At 39.9% G+C, this 22658-nt stretch overlaps 1 protein-coding gene across 10 annotated transcripts in view; it reads left to right on the forward strand.

Moving 5' to 3' along the window:
* Positions 1 to 22658, forward strand: part of CADPS (calcium dependent secretion activator) — a 440985-nt gene that overhangs the window by 84610 nt on the left and 333717 nt on the right. For all 10 annotated transcript variants that reach the window (XM_045529934.1, XM_045529931.1, XM_045529936.1 and 7 more), the window contains one exon: positions 14944 to 15057. In XM_045529934.1, the coding sequence (XP_045385890.1) occupies positions 14944 to 15057 (114 nt within the window). The remainder of the gene's footprint in view (positions 1 to 14943; positions 15058 to 22658) is intronic.

The raw sequence follows: 22658 nt of genomic DNA on the forward strand, positions 1-22658 counted from the left end.
TTTAGATAATTTTTCTATTTGGAAATTAACCCTGTACGATAAAGTACCATAAACTCTATGTGCAAGGGGCTATGGTAGCCACGTACTCTAGCCCTCCATTCAGTGATGAATCCCTTCTAAACAAGGAAATATTCTCAATGACAAGAAACTGCATCAAATGGCAACCTAATTCATTTTTAATGAGTTCCAAATAATAGAAAGGTCATCCTACGTTACCCCTAAATCTGGGCTATACCATCTATTGAGTCCTAGTTTAGTCTTCTGAAACTGCATTGAAAAATCCAGTCTCTATTTCACAAAAAGAAGTTGTAGAATATTGAATCCATGCTAAAGATAATAGGGAATATTTCTAATCCGTTGTGAAAATACACCATAGTTTAATTTAGCAAGCATTTCTTGTAGTGACTCTTGACTTTGGCTGTGCATCAGAAATGCTGGTGAATTTTCTAAACTTGTACATACCTGGGGATCTATCCCCAGACCTTCTGAGTGAGTGGGTCTTTGGTGGGGTCACAGGCTTCAATATTTTCAGCAAGCTTCGTGGGGCATGCTGATGCAAGACAGACATTAAGATTCATGCTTTACCTTAATGTTATAATAAATGCAAAAGTCGGGGAATGAGGGGGTTCACACAGAGGGTATTATTCAGGGGCTGGGAGGAGCCATCAGAGAGAAGTGACCTGAAATTACATTTTGATAGACAAGTAAGGTTTCACCAAGTGAAGAAAGCAAAGGGAGAAGACAGAAAGAAAGGCTTTTAAGTGGCTTCAATAGCCAAAAAGAACAATGCATCAGTGGAATTGTGTGGAGTTGCTGAAAAATTAAATTTGAACTATTATTAACCAACCATAGGGACAATGTTCAGGCACAGCATAAGAAGATTATTATTTCCCAGTTGCAGACAGATATTATAAGGGGTGGAGGGAAGAGCTTTCCACAAAATTATTCCTGTAATATTCCATGAAGTACCCCTGTGTGCTTACCAATACACAAAATAAACACGGCTTGTCCATTGACAGGACAAGCGGTGCTGCTCAACGTTGAAGGAAGTTCACCCTCTCCACAGCTTCCAAGAGGAACCAAAACTGTTTCTCTGTCAGATGCAGCAAGAGTCATTACATCACTGATGCCTTTAAATTATCAATAATACAAAATCACAGAGGGAGAATTGAGCCAAGGATAAATATCATTTTCATAAGCCAGAACACATTTGTGGGTACAAAAAGGTCTCTGAAATCTCTGTATGATCCAGCTGGCTCATATTGCCATAAGACTTCTTCCTGCTTGAGTGGCAGAATACTTGGTTCTTCCCTGGGCACACTTAGGCCTGTATTGTGTGTGCTGCCATATTTGGGTCCCTTCCAGAAGATCTCAGTTTGCACATTTGTGTATGTTTAATAATACATTTTTAGAGAAATTTTAGGTTTATAGAAAAATTGAGCAGAAAGTAAAGAGTGTTCCCATGTACTCTCTGTCTCCCCTTCCTCAAACAGTTTCCCCTAATATTAACATCTAGCATCAATGTGATATATTTGTTACAATCGATGAGCCAATACTGATACTTGATTATTAACTAAAGTCCCTAGTTTGCATCGGGGTGTGCACTTGTGTTTTTCGTATTTCCCGGTTTCAGATCGCCTTCAGACTTGGTCCCATTTCTTCTCCCTGCCATTCTGGATCCTAAATGGAAATTGTTAGAACAACCAGCCAAGGTCTCCACATTCCTCCAAATCCCCCGCAGCCTAAAGAGTGACTGCCAATCACTTGTACTGTCTCTCCCTGTTCGTGACTGACAGGACAAGGCTCTTACCTAAATCAAGTTCAGCGAAGCTCATGGTCGCAGTTTATGAGGCGTTACGTTCAAGAGCCATATATAACCTATACATAGATTGCGTTCAGATGTTTTTCATCTTTTTCTCTGGAAATAATTGCTACGGAGAATTTACTATTACATTTCATGAGACCCAAGATGGTATTTAGTGATTAATGATCTCATATGTTGCTGTGCTGATCTTTTTAATCTGGGCTGCAGCCAAATGGAACTCTCTGCCGTTCCATTTTCAATAGTTGTGACTTTATTTTTGAGCTGCCTGTTGTGCATGCTCATACCAAGAGTCACCTCTAATCCTTGTCTTTTCAGTCAGCAGGGTCTAGTTTATAAACTGACATGAGAAATTCTTGCAGTGTCCTTTAAAGAGGCCCCACATTTTCTCATCTCTCTCTTTCCTTACTCCTTTTGTCCCCTTACCCTGGAATGCCCTCTTCATCTCTCCCTCCCCTCCCTTCCCCTCCCCTCCCCTCCCCTTCTTTCCCCTCCTCTCCCTTCCCCTCCTCTCCCCTCCCCTTTCCCCTCCCCTCCCCTCCCCTTTCCCCTCCCCTCCCCTCCCCTTTCCCCTCCCCTCCCCTCCCCTTTCCCCTCCTCTCCCCTCCCCTTTCCCCTCCTCTCCCCTCCCCTTTCCCCTCCTCTTCCTTCCCCTCCCCTCCCCTCCCCTCCCCTCCCCTTCTTTCCCCTCCTCTCCCTTCCCCTCCTCTCCCTTCCCCTCCCCTCCCCTCCCCTCCCCTCCCCTTCCTTCCCCTCCCCTTCCTTCCCCTCCCCTTCCTTCCCCTCCCCTTCCTTCCCCTCCCCTCCTCTCCCCTTTTCTCCCCTCCCCTCCCCTTCTCTTCCCTTCCCTTCCCCACTCCCAGCTATTCCTGTCTCCACAAACAGATTCTAGACACCATTGAAGTTCCTCCTACCCTCAGATATCACAGCTTATGTGAAACATTCTCCTGATGCTATGCTTACCCTCAGAACTCATTTTTATTCCCAGATTGTGCACACTGTCATGTCAGTGTCCTGTACAAAACACTCCAATGGTTTCCCATCATACTTTGAATGAAATCCCAGCTTCTTACCTCAGCATCAAGGGCCTGTGCCATGCTCTGTTCTCTGCCTACTTCATTCTCCTGCTCTGTCCTCCAAGATCCTACCTTACACTCTCCTCCTGACTGACCACTGTGTGGCGTTAATAGCGGCTCAGGTCTGTTGATTCCCTAGATCAGTGGTTCTCACCGTGCATTGCACATGCCTGTGAGGGTCTGCAAGTTGCGTCTCCTAATAACACTAAGACATTATTTGCTTTTTTCCTCACCATGTGGACATTTGCAATAATGGTGCCATAGCAGTGGTGAGTAAAACTGCTGGTACCTAGGCACAAACCAAAGCAGAGTTGCGAAACCGTGGGAGTAGTCATTGTGTTCCTCATGGCCACGTAGTTGCTGCTCAAAAACTGCCAATTTCATTGCATACTTTCCTTGATGAAGCAGTAGAAATCATGAATTTTATTAGATTTTGATTCTTGAGCACACACCTTTTTAATATTCTACGTAATGAAATGGTAAGTACACAGAAAGCACTTGGGGTGAATAAGGAAGGATACCGGGTGCCCCGTGGGAATGGATTTGTGTGATTGAGTTGCCAGCTGAACTAGCCCTTTTTTTTTTTTTTCAGTAGTATAGACCATTTTTACTTGAAAGAACAACTGACAGACAAATTTAGGTATTTCACAGATGTCTTCTAGAAAATGAATGGGGGAGCCTCTTACTTTATGAAAAACAACTGACAGTCTTTTTTGCCAATAACAAAATTCAAGATTTCAATTCACCACCATAAGCTGGATGGTTTCTTGGTAATGAAAGACTTTCTCAGTGATATCAGTGGTGGTGGTAAGTGTTACGACTTTTTGTATATTGTGTCATAAAATGTGCGAACATTTGAAATATTTACATACATCAATGAACTAACATTTTTATATGACCAACATATGATTTTTTTAAAAAATGCAAGAGTAAAAGACTCATTCGAAGAGTAATAGACCAATGGATTTTAATGTAATAGAGTACAAAAAGCTCATTGATATGGTATCCAGTTTTACATTGCAGGTAACTTTAAGAAAATCTTAATACCACCACTGGAGCTCAAGTATAGTATCAGAGATATACTAGCCACATTTATCTGAAAAGACTATTAAAAATATTCCTCCCTTTTCCAATAACATGTCTGTAGGAGGCCAAATTGCCTTCATGTACTTATATACTTCAGTCAGAACAGCATTTCCTAACAGACTGAATGCAGAAACACGAATGAGAATCCAACTATCCTCCACTAATTACTAAAAGAGATCTGCAATACTATAAAATGTTGCCATTGTTTTTTTTTTTACTTTTGTTTCAGAAATATCATTATTTTCATAAATGTGTTAACATATAATGAGTTTATTATTATTTTTAATGAATTAACATTATAAACTTCCCAGTTTTACTATCTTCTATAGTATATATCAATGTCTATAACATAACTTGTATAAACAAAATCTCTTTAGAGTCCTCAATAATTCTGAAGAGTGTAAACCAAACAGTCTGAGCACTGTGGCAGCTAGCCAACTCTTAATGAGGCCTTCAGGTCTGAACTTCCATGTTTGACCACCTGCCAGAAGAATCTAAATGCTGCCTGAGTGCCTCCAATTTAGAAAAATATATTCTTATTTTTTAAAACTGTAATTATTGGGTTCAAGGGTAGAAAACACTTCTCCTACTGAAGAACAGCTTCTAAGATGTTTTGTGCATGGAAAGCTAAAAGGCAACCTCCTCCTCCTCTTCCTTCTCCCCTTCCATCCTTTCCCTCCTCTCCTCCCATCTTCAATCCAACTGTCTGCCTCAACTCCCTCCTAGATGCACTTCTCCTATTCTTTTCCTCTTCTACTAGATAACTCTTTTCTGAGAGAATCCCATCTTAATGTTAATTCTGTCTCCACATTCACTTCCCTTTAGGGTCTAGAACTCTTTGTTGCAGTATCATGTGGTCATCCTAGATTGCTTTATTCTTTCTCTCCCGACCAGATAAGTCTTTAGGAATAAAGTGGCTGATTGGTCTTTCTATTATTTAATAATTTAAAAGTTGAAAGTTAATTTTTAAAGGGAATGATTAGCTTAAAGATCTTCAGCTGCTACCCTAAATGTTTTTAAATGAGTAAGAACTTTTATGTATATAGCAGATTTTAAAATTTTTTCTAAACAAACACTTCTTAAAATGTAGTAGATGTCTGCAAGATGATGGAACATATCTATTTTAACTATAGCTAGCACAGAAAGCCTCTGATTTCACAGATACTGCTTAGAACAAGTTTCAGTAAAAAAAAAAGTGATTTGAAATATATTTAAAGCAAAAATAAAAGTAACTAGTAGTATAGTTGGCGCCTGGGGAGGGCATACTCATGAAGGTATTACTTGAGTAACTGAATTATTACTTGAATAATTGAATTATGAGAAACCATGTTCCAAAGGGAAGTCCACGAGTACAGCCTCATTGTAAATCTTCCCACCTTCAGTACATTTTTGTTCCTTCATTTTGCATTTGAGAACTACCTGTGCATATTTTTCATGATGAAGTCTCTCAAATTGGTTTTTTCCTTCAAGCCCAATTAATAAAACCCACTTAAAATACCTTTTTCAGAATATGTTATGTAAATATATATAATCTAGAAGGTGAGAAGAATTTTATGTAAATAAGTAAATATTTGGTTAAGATGATATGATTTCTAAATTTCGTAAGAGCAAGACTCCATTTCAGGTAGAAAATATTTTAATCTGGTTGTAGGAAGAGAACACTTTATTTGTTAATAAAATTCATGGCCTAATATAAATTTTTGATACCTTCAAGGGAAGGAAATTAAATAAACATTACCCTAATCCCTCTAGCTTAACAGAAGATTTTTAAAGCACTTGTTGATTTGATATTTTTGTCAGAGTTCTATAATAAAGAAGAGTTTTTAAAGCCCCTCTTTTTTCCCAATAATTTCTTTTTAAAAAATCAAAAGCGAAGCTCATATTATCAGATTGTGATATACAATACTCACATTATACTTTATGTAGAGAAGGACCTCACCTATGAGTGTAATTGGAACATCTCTGTACACTCAAAGACAATATTCTACTCCCTATTGCCTACACTTAGAATTCTGCCATTGCAGATTAATTCTTTTAGGGTAAGCATTGCTTCCCCTTCTTTCCTGACACAGTTGCTGCTCTGACAGGAGGCATATTAACCAACAAGTACCTGGGTGAGTATGATTTCTCTCATGCCTAGAGAAAGCCACGTGTATCCATTAGGAAGGCACTGGGCTGCAAGTAAGAGAAAAGACATGATGACTTGAGCAAGTAGGAATTCATTTTTTTCTCACATGATGAAAAGGCCAGAGATGGGTGTTTATAAACATTTGTTCAGCTACCCAAAAATATAAGGACCAACATCTCTGTGACAGATCTAGACAAGATCTGTGTATTCTCAGCAGAAGGGGCAACAGGAAAGGAAAGGGCTACACCACCAAGTGTTCTCTTTTATTTATAAGATTTTCAGTCATTTACCTGAAAGACACCCAATAGTTTTTTGCCCCTGTCACATGGCCATCCATACTCTCAAGGGAAACTGGGAAGGTACATTTGATTTTCTAGCCTCTAAAATGGGAGGGCCAAGGAAGAAGGGGGTAAAGAATACCACATAAATGTATGTTCAGAAGACTGAGTAAATAAGGAAAAAAGGAACATTGAAAGAATATAAAAAATTAAGCCTGGCGCAGTGACTCACACCTATAATCCTGGCACTTTGGGAGGCCAAGGCAGGATGATTGCTTGAGGCCAGGATTTCTAGATTAGCCTGGGCAACATAGCGAGACCCCATCTCTACAAAAAATATAAAAATTAGCTGGGCATGGTGGCATGCACCTGTAGTCCCAGCTGCTCGGGAGGCTGAGGCTGGAGGATCCCTTGAGCCCAGGAGTTTGAGGTTCCAGTGACCTATGATGATGGGCCACTGCACACTAGCCCTGGCAACAATGCAAGAGCAAGACCCTGTCTCAAAATATATATATATATATATATATATATATATATATATATATATATATATATATATATATATATATATTAATGAAAGGCAAAAAGAAAAAAACTACCAATATTACTTCTTATATTGTTTTTATTGTTGAGTCCTTACTCTATGCCAGATCCTACACTATGTACCTCACATACATTTTTCTCGTCTAGTCCTCATACAAAGTTCAAGCACGCTCCCCTCTTTACAGAGGAGAAACCCTGAGTTAACTACTTGCCCAGGGTCTCACAGCAAAGCTAGGATTTGACGTGAGCTTGCTCTGATGTCAACATTTCCTTTCCTGAGACCAGCTCTTAAAACATGCCATTTTCCCCTCACTGTGGATCCCATTTCATGCTTCTTCAGAATGATGCAGTAAATTATAAACTACCTGAAATGCAGTGGGAATTTTTAAGACTTGGTTAATGAGGTAGATTGAACCAAGAATGCTTGAATAGTTCTAGCAAACGCTGCTGCAGCACTTTCTTCTGCGATAATCACCTTTCATTTTTTCAGGTTTTCTGCTCTTGTAATTCATTACTGGAATTCTGAATTCTAACCTTGATGCACAAGTGGTTTCTATACATATTAAATGCTTTTAGATGGACTTCTATTTTAGGAGGGTTTTCTCTGTAAGTGGCTTATCGAAGCCCATTTGTTTATTTAGAGTTGCACTGTCTGCTACTCCGGGACAATTATTTCAGTTTGTTCATGCAAGGTCACCTTCTGGGTTCAATCCTATCTAGGTCAGTTCACTTTTACCCAGGGATAAGCTCTGTCCCACAGATTGATTCTTAGACTGGCTGTTTTTGTGAGCTTCTAAGGAAGGTTTTCATTCACTCATGCAGTTGGCAAAGGATGCTAAGGAGTCAAAGATGAATATGTGATCTCTGAATAAACATGAGAAACATGAGAGCTTAAGATTGTGCCATGGTCAGTTTATATTGCCAGAGCTAATACTGTGGCTGGTGCACATTAAGCCCTCAAGAAGTTCATGTAGTCATTCAACAAATGTTTGTTTGGAGCCCCTTGTGTGCCAGGCACTAGAAGCATAGCAGCAAACAAGACAGATGTGATCCTTGTACTTGTGAAATGTGTGTTCTTGTAGAGAGGTAGGCAGTGAAAAGTAAGCACAATTTCAAAATAAAGAAAGAAGGAAAATGATCAGTTGTGGTAGAGTCACACAAGGGAACACTGCTCAGCACTGGGAATGAACAAGCTATTGCCACACCCAACCATGAGTATGAATCTCATGATGTATAACTGCCTTGCTATCAACTCCAAAAACAGGCAAAACTCATCTATGATGGTAAAAGTCAGGCTAGTGATCACCTTTGGAGTGGGGCAATGACCTCAGAGACATGCAAGGAGCTTCTGGGGCCTGGAGTATGTTCTTCATCTTGATATGAGAGTTGGTTACAGGGGAAAGTTTGCTTTGTGACAATTCTTCACACTTTGTGCTTATGATGTATTTTTTTCTGTGTGCGTGTTATAGGTAAGTAAATTTATCTTAGAGAAGATAAGTGCTGACTGTCATAAGGGCTGTGAAGGAAATGCCAGGGTCCAGGTCAGCATGGCTGAGATGCAGACTGAGGAGTCAGGGAAGGCCTTCCTGGGAGGTGCTGGCTCGGCTGAACCCTGCAGTGGCCGCCTTGGGGAAAGGCAGGAGAAGAGAGTCCCCAGAGCAGGGGAGCAGCAGGGGTGAAGGCTCTCAGGCAGGAAAGGTTGGGGCACACTTGGAGGCAGAGAAGAGGCCTGTGTGCTGGAGGGCAGAGTGAGCAGAGAGCAAGTGGGACAAGACGAAATTAGGAGTGGACAGGAGCTGCATCTTGCAGGGCCTTGGGACCATTTCATTTATGGTCTGCCCCGTATCATTCGACGCTTCTTTGGTGCCAGGCAGATCTTGAGGTATGTCACCACATTTCCCTCTAATCTTTCCAGCAAACCTGGAAGTAGGTCTTACAATCCCAATTTTTTACATGAGGAAACAAGGCTCAGGGAACGTAGCTTGCCCAAGGTGATCCAGCTTGGAAGTGAATGCCACCAACCAGGATTTGGGGCTGTGTCTCTCAGCTCCCAAGCCTGCATTCTCAACTCCTGCTTCTGTGCACTAGTGTTTACATAAGTAACTACTTCACAGTGTAATGCATGCACCCTTATGATTGCGAACAAAGTGCTGAGGAAATAGCAGACTCCACCTGGGGCAGGCTGGAAAGGAGCACGTGGACTAAGATGAAAGATACGTGCATATGAAATTTCCCCGTAGGCTGGCATTCTCAAGGGAGCAGTATGCGCAGGGTCTCACAAATGAGAACTGATCGTCACAGTTTTATCGAGCACTCATCCTGTGCTAGCTTCTGCACTGGGCATTTTACTTATCCTAGTTAATCCTGACAATAATCCTATGAGGTCAATATTGGCCCCATGTTACAGATGGAAAAACTGACGTATAGAGAGGTTAGTCATTTGCCCAGTGAGACACAGCTAATGAGTTGACTAAACACATGCTTCTTTAATTAGTGGTGAGAAAAGTAGTGAACGTGAACTTGCAGGTGGCAAAGCCCAGACTTAAACATAGTTCTGCCACTGAAATCTCTGCCCCAATGCCTGCTGAGAGCTGGATGTGACAAGGGAAGTGTGGGATGTTTTGTGTGGCTTCATGATGCCTGTTCTCAGAACTTGACGGAAGGAACTTAGTGTTCCTGAAAGGCCTTTCTCTTTTGAGAGTGTTATATTCTGTAATGCCTCTCCTCTGAAATCCTAAAACATAATTTTATGTGCTCTTTTGTGTGCTTTTTCCTCTCTGTCTAGACTACAAGGTCCCTGAGGACAAGCCCTTATTTCTTTTGATTCCTTAGTGCCTAGGCCTGGCCCATGAGATCGTGGATTGAGTGTGTTTTGTTGACCACTGAACCCGCAGGGCCTGGTGCAGGCCTGGGCAGAGGGTGGGTGCTCTGTAAATATTTCTTGAATAAATGAGCGCTGTGCTTATTTAACAAAAGGTTAGAGAGGATAATGGATTTGGCTTGAGTCAGCAATCAATCTTGATCATTCAGATGGTGTAGACATAATTTTATTTCAATTATTTAAGCATTTAAGACGAAATCAAGGTTTATTATTAGTCTCCCATTCCTTTCCCACCCCATCACCCCACCCCACCCCCCAAAATCACACCAAGCAGGAATTGACCCTGTCTTGGACGGAATTCTGAGCAAGAAATTCTGTGAAATGCCTTGGTTGGTCCTGTACTACAAGGATTTGCAACCTAGGCCGGTTAAGGCTGGTGCGCTTAAAAGAAATTTATGTTATAGTGTCATTTTTACGAGCAAATAAACTGCCGCCTAATATTTCAGTTCAAATGGTTTCAAGCACATACAAAATAACTATGATTTTCTCTTCAATTCCACTTAAACCAACATCCCTGGGTCAGAGCAGGCACACTTACGTGACTTAGAAGTGAGTTTGTTCCAAGCTTTAGGCCTGAGCCAGTCTAGTACCATAGCCACTAGCCATATGTGGCCATTGAAGACTTGCAGTGTGGTTATTCCAGGTTGAGATATATTGTCAGGGTAAAATACACCAAATTCTAAGACATAGCATTAAAAAAGTAAATTATCTCATTAATAATTTGTCATTTATATACTAGTTACATGTTGAAATGATAATATTTTAGACATACTAGTGTAAATGAAGTATGTTAAAGCTCATTTCACCTGCTTTTTACTTTTTTAAATGTGGCTGCTAGAAAATTTAAAATTACGCACGTAGCTAATGTTGAACAGTGGTGCTCTAGATCATTACAAATGAGTCTGATAAATACCTAACCCCTTTTTATCTGCTCCCTACTCTGCTATTCCTCCATTTCTCCCAAAGTTACAAAAATTAATTAAAGCACCCAGATGCCATCTATGTCCATTTGCAAAACTCTGGGGGGGTTTTCTTCTTTTTTTTAATTTCACAATATGAAGGGGGTGCAGATGTTTTTGGTTACATGGGTTGGTTTTGTAATACTTGAGTCATGGCTATAAGTGTGCCCATCACCAAAACAGTGTTCATTGTACCCATTAGGTAGGTTTTCACCCATCCCTCCTCCTCCACCCTGCTTGATCTCCACTGAGTTTTACATTCCTCTGTGGACAGGTGTGCTCATTGGTTAGCTCCAATTTAATAGCCAGTACATGCGGTGTTTGTATTTCCATTCTTTAGATACTTCACTCAGGGTAATGGTCTCCAGTTTCATCCAAACTGTTGCAAGAGGCATTAATTCATCCTTTTTTATGGCTGAGCAGTACTCCATGCTATACATATACCACATTTTGTTAATCCATTCATGAATTGATGGGCACTTGGGTTGATTCACATCTTTGCATTTGTGAATTATGCTGCAATAAACATTCAAGTCCAGGTGTCTCTTTGATAAAATGACTTCTATGACAAACCCACAGCCAACATCATACTGAATGGAGAAAAGTTGAAAGCATTCCCCCTAAGAACTGGAACAGGACAAGGGTGCCCATTATCACCAGTTCTGTTCCACATAGTGCTGGGAGTCCTAGCCAGAGCATTCAGGCAAGACAAAGACATAAAGGGTATCCAACTTGGGAAAGAGGAAGTCAAACTATCGCTTTTCACTGACAATATGATCTTGTATCTAGAAAACTCCAAAGACTCCAAGAGACTCCTGGAATTGATAAACAAATTCAGCAAAGTCTCAGGTTACAAAATCAATGTGCACAAATCAGTAGCATTTCTATACACCAATAATAATCAAGCTGAGAGTCCAGTCAAAGACTCAATACCACTCACAATAGCACAAAGAAGTTAAAATACCTAGGAATATACTTAACAAAGGAGATAAAAGATCTCTACAAGGAAAACTACAAAACACTGAAGAAAGAAATCACAGATGACACAAACAAATGGAAAAACATCATGCTCATGGATTGGCAGAATCAATATTGTTAAAATGTCTACACTACCCAAAGTGATTTACAGATTCAATGCAATCCCCATCAAAATACCAATGTCATATTTCACAGATATAGAAAAAATAATTCTGTGCTTTGTTTGGAACCAGAAAAGAGCCTGAATAAACAAAGCAAGCTTAAGCAAAAAGAACACATCTGGAGGCATCATATTACCAGACTTCAAACTATACTACAAGGTTATAGTAACCAAAACAGCATGGTATTGGCACAAAAATAGAGACATAGACCAATGGAACAGAACAGAGAACCCAGATATAAAACCATCCACATACAGCCAACAGATCTTTGACAAAGTAGACAACAATATCCCCTGGGTAAGAGAGCCCCTATTCAATAAATGGTGCTGAGAGACCTGGTTAGCCACATGCAGAAGAATGCAACAGGACTCTTATCTCTCACCATATACAAAAATTAATTCAAGATGGATAAAGGACTTAAATGTAAGGCATAAAACCATAAGAATTCTAAAAGAAAATCTAGGAAAAACTCTTCTAGATATCAGCCTAGGCAAAGAATTTATGAAGAAGATCCCAATGGCAATTACAGCAACAGCAGAAATAAATAAATGGGACTGGATTAAATTAAAAAGTTTCTGCACAGCTAAGGAAATAATCAACAAAGCAAATAGACAACATATACTGTAGGGGAGAAAATATTTGCAAACTATATATCCATTAAAGGGCTAATATCCAGACTCTACAAAGAACTTAATAACTCAAATCAGCAAGAAAAAAAATAACTTTATTAAAAAAGTGGGCAAAAGACATGAACAAAAGCTTTTCAAAATAAGATAGACAAATGGCCAACAAACATTTAAAAAAATGCTCAGTCACTGATCATCAGGGAAATGCAAATTAAAACCACAATGAGATATCACCTTACCCCTGTTAGTAGAATGGCTCTTATTAAATAGTCACAAAACAATAGATGCTGACGTGGATGCAGAGAAAAAGGAACACTTATACACTGTTGGTGGAATTGCAATTTAGTACAACATCTATGGAAAACAGTATGGAGATTCCTCAAAGAACTGAAAGTAGACCTACCATTTGATCCGCAGTCCCACTGCTGGGTATCTACCCAAAGCAAAACTCTGTTTTGTTTTTTGTTCCCTGATTGAGACAAAACTTAGGCTGGGTTTGAGTCTCCTGTAGCTTTGTTTTCTACTTGTATTGACTGTAATGGTCAAATCACTTTAAATGCATACAGAATTTCATCATTTTAAAAAAAGAGCTCACATTATGTCATTAAATAAATATAACTGTCCTTAGAGATTGGGTAATTAGAATTATTACCATTTCCCAACTGAGACAACTAAGGATGAGATAAAATTTACTTATTCAAACCCAGCCCTGATCCCGACAGGCTCTTATCGGGTCTCTCAGTAGAGACCCTGTGTCTACTCAAGACAGAAAAATTAGCTGGCTATGGTGCACGCAGCCGTAGTCCCAGCTACTTGGGAGGCAAGGTAGGAAGATGGCTTAAGCCCAGGAGTTTGACATTGCAGTGAGCTATGATCACACCACTGCACTCTACTCTGGGCAATCAAGTGAGACTCTGTCTCAAAAAAAAAAAAAAAAGGAACCAGGATGACACAGGGGCCAACAGCACTAGTAGTATCGGAATAGTGATTGTCTTACTTTTTCTACTGAAACAGTGGTTCTCAGACACAGTTTCCCACTATCAATTATGAAGTGTAACTTTTTACAAAAAGTTTAACTTTTTAAAGTTAAACCTTTTTAATATTTAAAAGAGCAGAGTTTTAGCTGTTTTATATGAATTTTAATATAAATTAGAAGTGATTAAAGGAAATTCAAAAAACTGTATCTTTTATATGCTTCATTCATTCATTTAACCAGTACTTTAGTGCCTGGTACATGTAAGGCACTAAGCTAGGCCCCAGGGAAACATCAGTGAACAAGATGGCAGGAAAAGACATATCATCTAACACATTTTATCAGAACTCACCAGTAGTTAAATGGTGTGCTGTGGAATCACACAGCAGGAAGGCCTACCCTGGGCTAGGGGTTAGGAAGGGCTTTATAAATTGGTGCTGCTCATATTGATACTGAATAACAGACAGATGAGAGGTGAAAGAGGGAGAAGAGTCAGGAATATTTTAGGAATATTTTCCTAAGAGGGAAAGAAAGGTAGGATTGATAAGGCGGAGAATTGCACATCCTGGAAGTGTATACTCGAACTGAACATCATCTATCATGTGGTCATAGATGTAACAACAACAAAAAAGTTTGAGAACCCCTGCATATTGCTATACTGCACTTAGGAAGGTATTACAGACCATCTGGGGCCTGTGCTGGGGTATGTTTGCTACTAAGTGTTTAAGAAGCATGTCCTAGGAAAAAAACTACTTTATAGCATTTGCCAACTTCCATGGTGTAAATATTCCCACCCTGGGACTAAGTGAAGCTGCCAAGGAGATATCACTGAATATGGAGTTGGGAAGAGATGTGTGGCACTGGAGTTTATTCCATAGTGATCCCGATATTTTCCTCTGTAGTGTCTAGTTTATTTGGAAGAGCTTCTTTTTAGCTTGATGAGAATACAGGCATTAAGAAATTAATGAATATTTAATGTTAGCATTTTAGTTACAGAAAAGAATGTGGGGTATTAACAATCTAACTGCTGTCTTCATTAGTAACGCTTTAGAGAGTCTTAGATTCGCTTTTCCAGGAAAGTCTAATCCTCTATATCATTTCTATCATGCAAATATCACAGATGTAAGTAACATCAAAAGCATAGATGAAAGCAAAATGTGGTAAAATAACCAGGAGGCAATGAATTTTGAGTATTACAAATGTATCACCTTTGTTTCCATATAATTTATTTAACTGTGATTTATATTATTTTTGAATTAGGGATCATTTAACACTGGCTCACAAGAGATTCTGTAAATTTAACAATCAGCTCTCAACACCTGTTGCAAGGCAGCTCCACCATACAAATGGGCCTGGCATCTTCAGCATAAGGTAACCATCATCCTTGTAGCAAACAAGTTCTCATGCTCCCCTCTTTCTCTGTTCCTCACAGATCAGCAAACAGCAGCTGCAGACAGTCAAGGACCGGTTTCAGGCTTTCCTCAATGGGGAAACCCAGATTGTGGCTGACGAAGCCTTCATGAATGCTGTCCAGAGTTACTACGAGGTAAGAATCACCACGCGGAAGTTATTCTGAGCTACTGGCCAATGGGAACGGCAGCTTTGGCATTGCATGGGATTATCCCTCCTGAGGCAGAGGGCTTGGTGGTTGGTTACACTGTTAAGGAGCAACAGCATTTTGTTTTGGAGAAAGCTAAATATACGCCACCGTTGACCGACTGATTTTTGGACCAGGCAATGTGCTGAGTGTTTGCGGTATGATTTGTAACAGTCTTATGAGTTAGGTCCTGATGATAGTCCCATTTTACTGATGAAGAGATTGAGGGTCAGAAAGGTTAAGCCGGTTAATTCAGGGTCACGCAGCTATTAAAATGTCACACCCTAAGACTTTAGGGAGTCAGGAGCATTTTCCCATCACTTACACCATTTCTGAGGCATGTTAGTACTTCCCAAGGGCGGTGGCTTCATGAACTTCCTTATTTTTTCTATTAAAATGCCACATTGGGTTTTTTTCTGGAGGTTAGAACTCTGTCCAAAATGCAATACTCTTCTCTAGAGAAATCTGACAAAAGAGTGAGTATGTCCTGAGCATATCTCACAGGTAAATTGCCACCACTAGACCTCAGGTTTATTTATCAGTAAAGCGGATTTGTAATTCCATAGATATTTTTAAATTGTGTGAGTATTCTTTCTAAGCGTGCACATTGGCCATTGTCTGTACATCATTAATGAGATGGATGTGCTGTACCTTCCTATTGGCAATGCTTTCCCAACATGCATATTTTCAAAAATGATTATTGAAAGACAAAAATGTCATTGAGAGACATTTTATTATACTTTTTAAATTTTTTATTTATATAAAATGAAAACTTTTTAATGGTAATATCTCATTCATATTCAATGAAATCATAATTGTCATTTCAAATGCACTTTAAAGTAACTTTGGGAACATATTTTTATGTGTACATTCAGTGGTCTAAGTACAAAAATTCCTAATCTATACCTTGAAAGAAAAATGTAAATTCCCACACATACTTTTTTTAGACTTAAGCAACTATGTTAAAATTAAAGAGGTGATAAATTCATATAAATGACTAAAAGAAAGGTGGATGCCATCATTACAGTTAACCATAACAGAGTCCTTTGCTCTCTTTAAACAAGTCAATAATGATTGGCCAAAATTTGTTAGAGGAAGTGGATCTAGTAGTTTTGTATTAAGAACACATAGAAAATAATTTAATAAACAATATGTGTGGTTGTTAAGGAACAAATAAAGAAAATGAAATTACCTGAGTCTTGAGTAGGTTAGATTACATCAACATCACAGATTATTTATTAATATCTCAACATATTATTTAGAGATACAGAATGTTAAATGTATCATAGTCGGATACTTTTTTTTTTGATGGATTAGTTCCAATTTAATGGTGAGTACATGTGGTGTTTGTTTTTCCATGCTTGTGATACTTCACTTAGAAGAAAATATTAATCTATTTTAATGTGAACCAGATAAGTATTCTCTGTATTTGGAATCCTATGACCCAAATGTCTTATCTATCCATTGTCAAGTCTAGGCTAATTAGAAACCAACTCCTAAGCACTGAAAGCATATGGTATCCTGCCATATTCAATTCAAATAATAATCATGAACTATAAAATAAGTATAAGAAAATCTAACAGAATATGATTTTTCTCCATGGGATTGCTTTCCTGATTTTTTTCCTTCCCTCCTTCCTTTCTTTAATTATTAGATAGAAAATTTTTCACAACAAAAATGTTGGTGCTCCTGCTTTGCTGGTGCTCTAAGCATATCCAGCCCATTGGATAATCCAGTCCACAGTAGATGCTTTCACCGTGTTAATTGATTGAAGCCTTGGTAGAGAAATCCTGATTTAATAAAACTCTCCTTCCCACTTGCTAAAGTACTTCACTCCTTCCTTCATGGAAAGCATAGAACCAGACTGCAATTAGAGCTCATGAAAATATTACTGACTGGTTCGATAATTAGCATTTAATAGTAAACAGGCTTTGTCTCTGTGATGTTTGTTAGGTCCAACCACATACTGATTTTACGCACCATTTCCTTAAGGAAATTTCTATTTGGATCTATCTTAGAAGTCAAGTTTATTTTTATATTTGTCTGAATGCAAATCTTTTTTGATTTTACAATTAGCATCCGTTATTGCCAATGAGTGTCAAACTTGGCTGCTTTATCTGATGTGGTGCAATTTTTCGGTTGAATTTCATGGGGAGTAGAAATGAGATTTGGAATCACAATGATGTATGGCAGTGAATAATTTGAATACATTTAACAAAGATTTTGTTTAGAAACTGCCCGGGAATGAAATTAATTTTTTCTCTGTTTTTAAAGTTCTAAAAGCCAGTGGGAGAGTAATGGGAGACCCCTTGTCAGACTAGACAAACCCTTACCAATAGTTCTCCATGTTTAAAGTCATACACCAGAGTGTAAAAATCTGTAGACTGCAAATCTTAATTAGAAAGCTCATTTGACTAATGGCATAAATTAAAAGAAAGTGTCATTTCTATCTATTAATTAAATTTGAAAATTAATAGTCATCAGTGCACTAATGAGTTTCTGGAAATTACCATCATATCTATAGTGATCCTTATATTTTTCTCCATAGTGGCTAGTTTATTTGGAAGAGCTTTTTTTTAGCCTGATGAGAATACGGGCATTGAGAAATTACTGAATATTTAATGTTAGCATTTGATTTACATGGGAAAGAATGTGGAGCACTAACGATTTAACTGCTGTCTTCATTAGTAATGCTTTAGAGAGTCTTAGATTCACTTTTCCAGGGAAGTCTAATCCTCTAAAGCAAAGATTCTCAATCAAAGGATCAGGATTAGCACTTTACTTGGGTAAGCTCCAAGTTGCTTTGGTCTCCTGTTCTCCCTTTGCCTTCATTCTTGGGCTATGGAAAAACTAATATCTCTTCCTCCACCTTATTCTGGGATCCAATTCCAATTTCTTCTCTGTTCATGTCTATCTTAGTCAGAACTCTTTGGAGTACAAATGACAGACCCCTAGTTCAAACTGGCTTAAGCCTAAAAAGTGATTTATTTTTTCAAGTAACTGAAAAATCTATGATGGACTTGGCTTTGGCCATGGCTGGATTCTGAGACTCCAAAGATCCCAGCAGGATGGGTATCTGCCCCCCATATCTCATCTGTGCTCTTCCCTGTATTACCTTCATTCATGGGCAGATTCTTTCCATGTGGAGGACCCTCCTGGCCCCAGGGCACTTCCTACCCATTTAGCAACCCCAGGAACAGAGAGAACACCTCGTTGCTGAGAGTTCCAGCAAAGGCTCAGGGTGACTTGGTTGGACTGACACAGATCACTTCTTGAGCCAATCACAGTGGATGGGGTGAAATAGACGGGGCGGGGGATGAGGCTCCACCTCTGGAGCCTGAGTGTAGGTGCAGCCCCACTGGAACCAATTGCAATGAAAGTGCAACAGTTTCCCAATGAGAAATTAGGATGCTTTTTATCAGAAGAGGGTATGCTCGGCAAACAAAACCAACAGATATGCTCCTTCCAAATTGTCCCTCTCTCCCTCTCTTCTCTCTCTCTCTCTCGCTCTCGCTCTCTCTCTTTCTCACACAACCATTCTACACCTTCACATTCCAATTGACTAGCAATGACATTAAAAAATAAATAGTGTAACTTTTTTAGAAAAAATTCTGAGAGTACTAGAAAAAAGTCAGTTTTTAGGCATTGGCTTTGTTTTCCTAAGGCAATACCGTCATCCCTCAGTATCCACGGGGCATTGGTTCCATGACACCACCCCCTTCCCCCCAAGATACCAAAACCCTGGAATGCTCAAGTCCCTGATACATAATGGTGTAGCATTTTCATATAACCCATTCGCATCCTCCTGTTTACTTAAAATCATCTCTAGATTACTTATAATACCTAATACAATGTAAATCGTATAAAAATAGTTGTTATAACTGCACTGTTTTTTATTTGTATTATTTTTATTGTTGCATTTTAATGTTTTGTGAATATTTTTAAAATTTTTTTGATCCATGGTTGGTTTGAATGCAGAACCCACGCATACGGAGGGCCGACTGTAATGATCTGTTAGCATGCTACAGTAGGAAAGAGCAGGTTTTTAGAAACAAAAGGAGTGAGGAGGTGATGTCCTTTTTCCATCTGTGCCCATCCAGCCCAGTCTGAACTAAGCCAACCACCGTTAACGGCAGGCTGGTGAGGACAGGACCCTGAGTTGGGCTGGGATAAAGGAGACTAGGGTTGCCCAGAGCTCTCAAGTGTGTACAGGTTTATGTTGTCATTTCCAGGTGGCCCTGATTGTCAAGAATTAAGCCAGGCAGCAGATTAGTCCTATAATGCCTTCAATTATGGTTTTGAGGGCTGAGGGCTGAGGGCTGGGGTGGATGCTCTGAGATCTGCCCTGGCAACTGCATTCTGTTCTCACATCCGTGGCCCCGAGGCATGACATCAGAGAGGCCACCCGTTTCTCCACGTTCTCCACACCTTTTCTAACACTCCGATCTTTCAAGACAAATGTCTAAAATATAAGCTTTCCCTCCCTCCATCCTCCCGCTGACCTCCTCACCTCCCTGCTTGCTTTTAGTTCCTTCACACACTGGTCCTGGCATCAGAGAAAAGAGGTGCATGGAAAAGTTTTACAAAACTCAAATCCTGCCTGGAAGGAAACACGAGGGGATTTGGAGGGAAGTGAGAGTATCAAGCATGGTGGGAGACACGTGAATAGCCATTCTAGAACACTACAGCTGATGTCTGGGCTTCAGCCAGTGACTCTGCTATGATCGAGTTCTGTTTTGGGGGAGATTTCAAAGCTGATCTTCTCTAACAAAGGCCTGGTTGATTTTTGTCAAACTAGCTTTGAATGTTGTTTGGGACAGAACTCTTCAGTGGCTAGCAACAGAAACTGACTGTGGTCAAATTAAGCCCTAATAGTGATAATAGTCCTAACAACAATGACAGGAGTGGCAGCAACAACAATGGTTTGCTGTTGTTGCTGTTGTTGTTATAGGAAATAACTAAGCTTCAGAAAAGAACAGACCAGAGCAGTTTAACTTCAGGAGTCCAGGTAGCAAGATAGAATGGGCACCCCATCATTGGTCTGAATCTGTTCCAACCCTGATCCATTCTTGTGCCACTCCGAATCTGAAGTCTGATTGGTCAAGCTCAGGTCACAACCCTCCACTTGGCTAGAGAAGGACAAGGTCCTGTGATTGACAGTCCCACTGTGTGCAGTGGGAAAAGGGTTCATGGAAGGAAGACTGAGGCACTGTTATCAGAAGGGGAAACACAGTTGACAAGTCAAAACTGTAGGTGTCCTTGACATAAGGTAACATATCTTGTTTAGTTTTTATGGCTGAACTTTTCTGTTTAATCTAAGAAAAGTATAAGTCGGTCATACCAGCTATTTGTCTAAAATGAAGCAATATATTTTCTAATAAGCAAAACTACCATAACTTCTCCCTGGCCTTAAAACAGATACATCCCAGGAGGAAGAGTAACTGCCCTTTCTAAAGGCATTTGTTCTTGTGGGGAAAGCCCAGCAGGGAGGAGGCAGAGGGCAGAGTGATTAAGAGGATGAGTTTAGTGTCCAAAAGAGATGGGGTTGAATTCTAGTCTTGCTAACCACTAGCCATGGGACCTCAGCCAAGTCTGAGCCTCAGTTTCTTCATCTGTACGAGGACCTTCCTTGCATAATTGTTCTCAAGATTAAATGAGACTACATATACCTGGAAAATTCCATTATTAGTGTATTAAGCTTAGAGAGGGAGAATGGTGGTGTGGTGCACATATGCTGCAGAGAAATAATAGAAGAGAGTTAAAAAGTTGATAGAATCAATTCAATCCCTAGTTGAGGGGCCTGGGTGTGGGGTAAGGGAGGTGCAAGGTGGAGAGGGGAAAAGGGTATAGAAAAGAGAAAGGCAACTGCTTTTGCTTCAGATCTACCAGCACCTACAACAAGGTCATGGCCCTGGATCTGCTTTTGAAATTTGCCCCAAGATCCTTTACTTTTTGGTGAAGAATATTTTTTAAGATCCAAAAACACATTTCATTTGAGATACTTACATTTACCCTGCCTCAAGGGAGGTAAAATTTGTATTTTCCCGGGTAGAAAGAGGTGCTTCAAATGATTATGAAAATAAAACATGTTAATAATAAAAATAAGCCAGCCAATGTTAGAAAAATCTCTAAATTTAAACAGTTAAAAATAAACTTGCAATCCTATCGTCCTAGATAACTGTGATTAAACCTTGGCACATATCTTTCCAGGTATTTTTAATGTGTTTATACATGTCGAGGTAGCTATTTGACTTCCATATCAAGATGGGAAATTACTACAATATATTAATATTACTACAAAATATTAATAACCCACTTCTCTTATGTAGCCCAGTTGATTTCAATCTCCTTGGACAGGAACTGTCCTGTTCCCTAAGGTGTCCTCCATCCAAGGTCACATGCCTGTCCCCAGCCCCACCTCACCCCTGCCATGGGAAGGCTCTGGTTTACCAGTAGATCATGGACATCTTTGGATGCCAATGAAAAAAATATATATCTTCTTTCAAGGCTGCATGATATTCTATTAAAAAATAACAGCTAACTTTTATTACATTCTTACCCTGTGATAGGCAACAGGCTAACCAACTGGTATGCACGATCTCATTGAATCCTTACCAAAATCCCACAAGGGAAGGTTGTTACAATCCCCATTTTAAAGGTGAGGAAACTAAAGCCAGGATGATGAAGTAACTTGCTCAGGTGGCAAGGCTAGCAAGCAACGGAGCCAGGATTTGAACCCAGGAGTTCTGACTCTAGGGCGCATGCTTCTAAACACAACATCTATTCTTTCCATTACTTATGTGCCATTTATTCATAGCAACCAGATTTGTTTGTAGGTTTTGAAAACCTTATTAATTCTGACATCTAGGGTGGTTTTCTTGTCTATCTTGGAATGATGTGCTTTTGCAACACAGGAAGGGATCTATCCTGGCTTCGCAGCCTATCAGCAAAAAAATGGGAGCTGGACCAACCTCCCACTCAACGTGTATAGCCACTGAGTACCAACCAGTGTGTTTGCATGTGTCTAAAACAACCTTGAGCTTGCTTGGCTCTGGGGCTGGAGGGAAGGACTGATGGATGAGGGTGAGCTGCTGAATTGACTGCCCTTCACGATTCCATATTTGTTTGTTCATCTTCCATCTCTCATTATGACCTGTCTGGAAGTTGGCAGAAAAGTAGGGAGGATTTATGGATGTGCTCAAATAGAATGGTGCCTGGGGTTGAAGTCCCTTGGGACAGCCACTAAAATTTAGAAATAGAAACACACACACACACACAATACAGACAGAGCTCCCAGCACAGATGAGTTCCTACTGTTGTTTTAGAGACCCACAAGCACATTGGTACTTAGTGCCTGTGTTCATTATAGGGTGAGGCTGGCCCAGGCCCCACGTCCTTTCTGACAGACTTGAGAAGCCGAGACAGATGACGTGCCTGGAAAGTCAGTTTCCTGCCGCCCCTGTCTCCCCACGGCTGTCTCGTCTCCCTGGGGCATGTCACCTCTCCTGCCTCCTCAGTCTCCAGCCTCCTTCCTGCATGCTCTTGACATC

This window comes from Lemur catta, chromosome 18, assembly GCF_020740605.2.
Source record: "Lemur catta isolate mLemCat1 chromosome 18, mLemCat1.pri, whole genome shotgun sequence".
NCBI classification, from domain to species: domain Eukaryota; kingdom Metazoa; phylum Chordata; class Mammalia; order Primates; family Lemuridae; genus Lemur; species Lemur catta.